We start from the raw sequence: 6,738 nt of genomic DNA, 5'->3' as shown, positions 1-6,738 counted from the left end.
AAGAACTGGATCAAGGAAAACCCTGTAGCAGAGGACGGATGCTGCAGGCTCAATGCTACCTCAGTGACAATGTTGGTAAACGCTACGTATAGCAGTGTGCCAGGAAAGATCTCTATAACTGGCTTTGCCTGTGAGCCCAGCTGACATAAGAGCTGTGTCTGCACCTGGATTCACTCAGAATGTAGTTTTACCACCAGCAAGCTCCCCATTTACAATCACCAGCTGACCCAGAATTCCGAAGTCATAGACCCAAAATTCCAGTGTAAGATTTGCCTAACTTCCTGCCATAGGCTTCAGCTGTTTTTATCCTTATGTGCATTTTCGATGCATACAGTAAGTGGGAATTTGGTTCCCAAATACTGGTCAACATGCAAGATGAAATTTTTATTTCAAAGATGTGGCAGAGAGATAACTGAACCTGTACCAGAACATTTCTCGAGAGGCTCTTTAGGAGCCAGAAGATGTTACATGTATGCATCACTTTATTTAATTTGGCTTAAAAAGAAAGGAAATAAAAACATCCAAGCCAAAATGCTAGTTTACTAGAAGTAGGGAGAATACATGCAGATTTGTTTGAGAAAGACCTCGACCCTTTTCCCCTCCCACATGCTTTATGACTATCATTACACAGAAATATACATTTGTACAAATCCAGAGGTCTTTTTGGAAAGCATCAAGACTAAGCCAATAGGATAATTAATGCAGTTCCAGTGCAATAAAGCCCCTATGCTCTAGTCATCCAGTACCCTGTCATGTATTCTGCTTGGGGGTAAGAAGAGGGCTTACTACTGAAGAACTGACTTCCAATTTAATCCTCATTTCCAGAACTACAGGCTATGTCCTCAAGTTTTCTTCCTTGCATTCCTATCTTGGTATTTGGATACAGAGAGAGTTTTTAGTAAAATGGGGAAGGACAGAAACATAGTAACAGAAGAGGTGTTGGTTTTGTTTGCCTATTGTTTATTATAGGGTGGATGGATAACTGTTAAAATTTTTAAATTGTGTTGGATATTTTAACTTCTACATACAGAGCTTCTTATAAATTCTTTACTTTAAAAATTGTACCATTTCCTCAGTGTAAGAGAGCTGACTAGTGATGCACCTGTTTTTAACCACAAATGTCAGAAACGTATCTGGGAACCAGCAGGACAGCTCTTGGGATCTAAACAGAGAACTAGGAGTTAAGAGCCCTACTTTCGAGTCCCAGTCCCATCATATTCATTGTGAGCTGGAACAAGTGACAATTCTCCATGCCTCAGTATCCATCTAAACAGAAAAGGAATAAGAAATACTGCCATGCTTTCCTCACAGAAGGAAAGATTAATCTTTGTGAAGTGCTATATAAAAAGGCTTTGTCTTCTTATAGCTTTTTTGACTAAGGAATGATAGGCAGAGCAACCCTGTAACTTAGACTGACAAGAGCCAGCACTATTGGAGGAATGCCAGCCAATCTACCTCTATCATTTGCATTAGGCAGTGGCCTGCAAACAATACCAGATGTGTAGTCTACAATCATCAAAATACTAAGATGCAAGACCAACTGATGGGTAGATATTTCCAGAATATACCTACAATGTATTTGCTGTAAAGACATACTTTAACGGCAGATTCTCTCTCCTGATGAAGTGTGCCTGTTTTCTATTTAAACATGACTGGCGTCGAACGCACGTAGCATTTGCAAAAGAAGGATTAAGTTCTACAGTATGTTCCCCCTCACCATAACACCATACAATCATTCTGAGTGTTGTAAGAGTTAGCACCATGGGTTTAATGCAGGTGGGGGACAAGGTAGAATAACCTTACATCAGATGGATTATTTTAGGCTATGAGATGTACTTTGTTTCATATAAATATATTTTTTTAAAGTTTTCTCCCCATTTAATCACATCCAAAATACCATTCCAAGCTTGCATTGAAAGGGACAGATGATAATTCTACAAAACAGGTGAAAATGTATTTTTTCAGGAAAGCAATTTCTTTCTCCAATTAGCATTAACTGACATTTATATTAGAAGACTCCATATTTCAGAAATTAAAGTTATTTAATGTTAAATGTTCTTTTCAGCAGATTAAGAGGTAGGTATATTTCCACAATAGAAGAAAAATTGTAGCAGACACTAAATCAAAACAAGGAGAGTCTGATAAGTCAACAGATTCTGTTCAGCATATAAACATAACTGTGTCTTGAGATATCTCTAATTAATGATAAGAGAGTTTGTATTTTCAGATAAAAACATACAACATCATAATTTGGAATTTAATAAATTTCTGGCAGAAACAGAAATATTCAAAAGCTGCCTTTTTCCACATAGAAATGTGGGCTTCAACAAATCATTGGATCATTAGTAATATTAACCTTTGGACTGCTAAAACATGTTATTTACTGCAATTCTTTCTTACATTCACCAGCACCAGCAATCTAAAAGTTTACACAGAGATCATCAAATGCTTGATAATTACATAATTACAACAGAAACTTAACTTGAAGTATTTTTGTTAAAACAATCTTCATAAATAATGAAAATATCTGTGTTCTAGCTCTTCGGTAACCTAAGGGTTAATTGGTACATTGTGTTTCTTTTTTTTTCCTTTTTCTTTTTAAACCAAACTGGAGGTTCCCCACTGCCAGCAATGGTTAAGGCCTGGATAAGTTACTCTCCTTTTGCTTTTTCCTTTTTCTGCTTTTTTCCATTTTCCACCACTAGATTGTTTTCTAGTTTGCTTACACCGTTTGCAACAGCACCATTCAATATTTTGCCATTCTTAATGGGTTCCTTGGGCATTTTATATGTCCGATAGTAGAAGTTACCAAACAAGAAAATAAAGGTGACGGCATAGATCATTACACCCCAGTGCATCCATTTAGGGAAGGGACAGTCGATATAAATAGACATGGCTGTGTGGCCAAGAGTCACGTGGAACTGAATCTGAAAAAAAGAAAATATTGCATAATAAACCATTTGATGCTATATTAAGTTTGACTATACCAACTTTTATTGAAAATACAATAATGTATTCATTATAAAGAAAAACACAATTCATGGTTTACGTAAGTAATATATAATTGCAATATTTCTCTACACTAACAAATACAAACAGTAGTAATACATTTACATTCACAGCATTTTAAGTAAGTTACTAGAGATTAGACTGCTGTTCCTTTACAGTATCTGTCATAGAATCATAGACTATCAGGGTTGGAAGGGACCTCAGGAGGTCATCTAGTCTAAAACCCTGCTCAAGGCGGAACCAATCCCCAGACAGATTTTTGCCCCACATCCCTAAATGGCCCCCTCAAGGATTGAACTTACAACCCTGGGTTCAGTAGGCCAATGCTCAAACCACTGAGCTCTCCCCCCCGAGATCATGAAAAGCTGCACAGCAGCTATACAAATCTCAGTACTCTAGGAACCAGAACTCTGGTCTCAAAACAATGTATGCATATGCTGATTATAAACATGGGCACCTCAACTTCTGATACCCTCCAAACCCTGTTGCCAAAGGTGGCTGCACTCCCTACTATTCCCTCCCTCTACTGCTGAGGAAGGTCAAGCCTTCAATGCTTACAAATAATTCTTTCAAAATTTAATAAAATTATTTTAAAAAGCTCTTCCTTTCCCTCAGCTCCAACCACTATTTTTATTTACCATACAGAGACAACTATTGTAAAGGCCTGGCTAAGGGCTGCTCTACCTACAACCTCACACTGAAATAACAAATTAAATGAGTCTTAATTTAAACGGTCTGTTATTTCAGTGCAAGTCTGCTTGTGGACACGTCTTTCAGAATACAAATATTCTATTCTGACTGAATTCAAAGTGTCCACACACAGACTTGCACTGAATTAACAAAAGGTATGTATTAAAACTGATTCCGTTATTTTGGTGCAAGTTTGTGCATAGACAAGGCCTATAAAAACAACAGGAAAAAACCTTTTAAATTTTACATCTGCCAGTTAACTCAAGCCTACATTTTGAAGCTGATAAGGAATACAGAATTACTTTTCTGTTCTGAGGCCCCACGATTAAAAAAAAATATGGACGTGGATTGGCGCACGGGTACTTACTGTAAAAAGTAGCATATAATATACAACCTTTGGTCTATATATTTTAAAATATTTATTATAAAACACAGCATGTAGATCATAATTTAATACCATACATGCTATCATCATGTACAGGGGAAAAGACAAAGTTTGGGCAAAGAAGAAATTATCTAAGAAAAATCTTTGATCTGTGACATTAAAAAATGAAAATGGGAGTGACTGCTTATCGCTTACCCCATTATATGTCACAGCCCAACAGTGATTGCAAGTCATTACCTCTTGGCTGCTGTTTGGTAGTTTATGTGGAAAGAGTAAGTGGACTCAATCTAGCACATTATGGATTTTTGTTCACACAACACAAAACCCATAATTCACAGCTGGAACCAAAGGACACTCTTGTTGACAGTCTGAGAAACCAGAAAATGAATAGACCTGGAGGCTCTCCCCCCTTAGAGGAGATCCCTGGTAGTTCAGAGTTGAAATAGCTCAGTAGGGCACCATTAGGAAACTGTCATCACTTTGTGTGTTGCACCTACTCTGAGGTTTGAAATACATTCTTCAATCACCAATGCTGTTTCACTAACACTAAAATTCATTTAAAAATGTAAAAAGAATGAATGGAAACATCATCAGACCCTTAACTACAGTCTGCACTAGTAGGTGCTGCTGTGTAAATAAGAAGATTAAATATCGAACTTTACAGTGATTGTCTTTTCCTTTGAAATAAGAGATTACGTTAAGGGCACAGAATAGTTTCATGGTATAACTGCCTTTTGGTAATCAGGTGTTCATTATTTCTGTCATGCCACTATAATCAAACTGATACAGATCTGATTATTTTGCAAAAGCAAAATAACAGTTTAATTACTATTATTGGCTAATTGCATATTTTGACTGTTTTAAAGAATAATCAAAGAGCAATTTTATGTGTAATTATTTCAAAAGTCCATTGCACTTCTAGAAATACATCAGCTTCTGACTTGATCTGTGAATAAGTGACAGCCATCCAGCCTCGTGCTTGGCTGGTACACCTTTCGTTTGACAGGGGGAGAGAGAGAGAGAGAGAGAGAGATATTTTACTTACCAATTGTAATATGGTCAAGTATCGTTTCCACCACAGATATTTCTGAAATTTAGGGCCACAGGCAGCTAATCCATAGTACATGTACATAACAACATGAATAAAAGAATTCATTTGGGCTCCAAAAAAAGCTGTTCAGATAAAACAACAACAAAGTGTTATTTTTAAACATGAAAACCAAAAAGTTACCTCTATTTTTTTGTATTACACAGTAAAAATAAAATTGGCACATTTTGTACTTAAAATCTTGTATGTATTGTCAGCACTAATAGTAATATGCATAAAAACTGAACTTAAGTTGAAATCCACATCTTTTGTCCATTAGACAGGTTTGACTATGTAGGCTTGAGCCTATAAACATGTACCAAAATTAAGTAACTTGGTCATGTGAGTAGTCCCACTAACTTCAATGGGACTACTCACATGAGCAAAGTTATATGGGTGTTTGCAACATGCAATACACCACTTTTAACAATCTATTGTTAAAAAAATTAACTTTAAAACAATAGCACTGATATTTCAGGATTGCCCTTAACATTTAATAATTCTTTACATTTAGGCTAATATTGCCATCTACGGATGGCTAAAATTAGGCACCCAAATACATAGAATGATTTTCAAAACAACTGAGCACCCAGCAACATCCATTAACATCAATGAATTACAGTCTCCTGAAAACCAGAACCACTTACATAGGTGTCTAAGGACTTAAGTATCGATGGACTTAATTGGGAACAACTCCATTTGTGGACACTCTTATTTCAGAATAAGAGTGCCTTGTTCCTGTGGGTTAACCCTAACCAGAAGTAGCACCGCAAATATGGAGTTCATCAGGAATATGTGTAGACAAGCCCTTAAAATATGGACTTGAATGTCAAACTTTAGGCACTCACTCTTGAAAATCTTGGCCTGAAAACTCTTCAGTAGAAAGCACTGTTTGATAGGATGCAACAGCAGGAGAGGCTGTTCTAGATTTGATTTTGACAAATAGGGAGGAACTGGTTGAGAATTTGAAAGTGGAAGGCAACTTGGGTGAAAGTGATCATGAAATGGTAGAGTTTATGATTCTAAGGAATGGTAGGAGGGAGAACAGCACAATAAAGACAATGGATTTCAAGAAGGCAGACTTTAGCAAACTCAGGGAGTTGATAGGTAAAATCCAATGGGAAGCAAGTCTAAGGGGAAAAACAATTGAAGACAGTTGGCAGTTTTTCAAAGAGACATTATTAAGGGCACAAGAGCAAACTATCCCACTGAGTAGGAAAGATAGGAAGTATAGCAAGAGACTACCCTGGCTTGACCAGGAGATCTTCAGTGATCTAAAACTCAAAAGAGTCCTACAAAAAGTGGAAACCTGGTCAAATTACAAAGGAGGAATATAAACAAATAACCCGAGTATGTAGGGACAAAATTAGAAAAGCCAAAGCACAAAACAAGATCAAACTAGCTAGGGACATAAAAGGAAAAAAAGAAAACATTCTACAAATATATTAGAAGCAAGAGGAAGACCAAAACAGAGTGGGCCCATTACTCAATAAGGGGGGAAAGAAAATAAACAGAAAATGTGGACATGGCAGAAGTGCTTAATAACTTCTTTATTTCGTTTTTCACC

General features: G+C 36.7%; 1 protein-coding gene across 1 annotated transcript in view; it reads right to left on the bottom strand.

Moving 5' to 3' along the window:
• Nucleotides 1–2,023: 2,023 nt before the first annotated feature.
• ELOVL4 (ELOVL fatty acid elongase 4) overlaps nucleotides 2,024–6,738 on the bottom strand; it is a 55,944-nt gene continuing 51,229 nt past the window's right edge. The window contains exons 5-6 of the mRNA XM_034766151.1: nucleotides 5,130–5,257; nucleotides 2,024–2,927 (exon numbers count right to left, since the gene is read on the bottom strand). Coding sequence (XP_034622042.1) covers nucleotides 2,652–2,927; nucleotides 5,130–5,257 — 404 coding nt within the window. The 3' untranslated portion in view covers nucleotides 2,024–2,651. The remainder of the gene's footprint in view (nucleotides 2,928–5,129; nucleotides 5,258–6,738) is intronic.

Source organism: Trachemys scripta, chromosome 3 (genome assembly GCF_013100865.1).
Source record: "Trachemys scripta elegans isolate TJP31775 chromosome 3, CAS_Tse_1.0, whole genome shotgun sequence".
NCBI classification, from domain to species: Eukaryota; Metazoa; Chordata; order Testudines; family Emydidae; genus Trachemys; species Trachemys scripta.
Note: the sequence above shows the minus strand (reverse complement) of the source record. Positions and strands in the feature narration are given on the sequence as shown.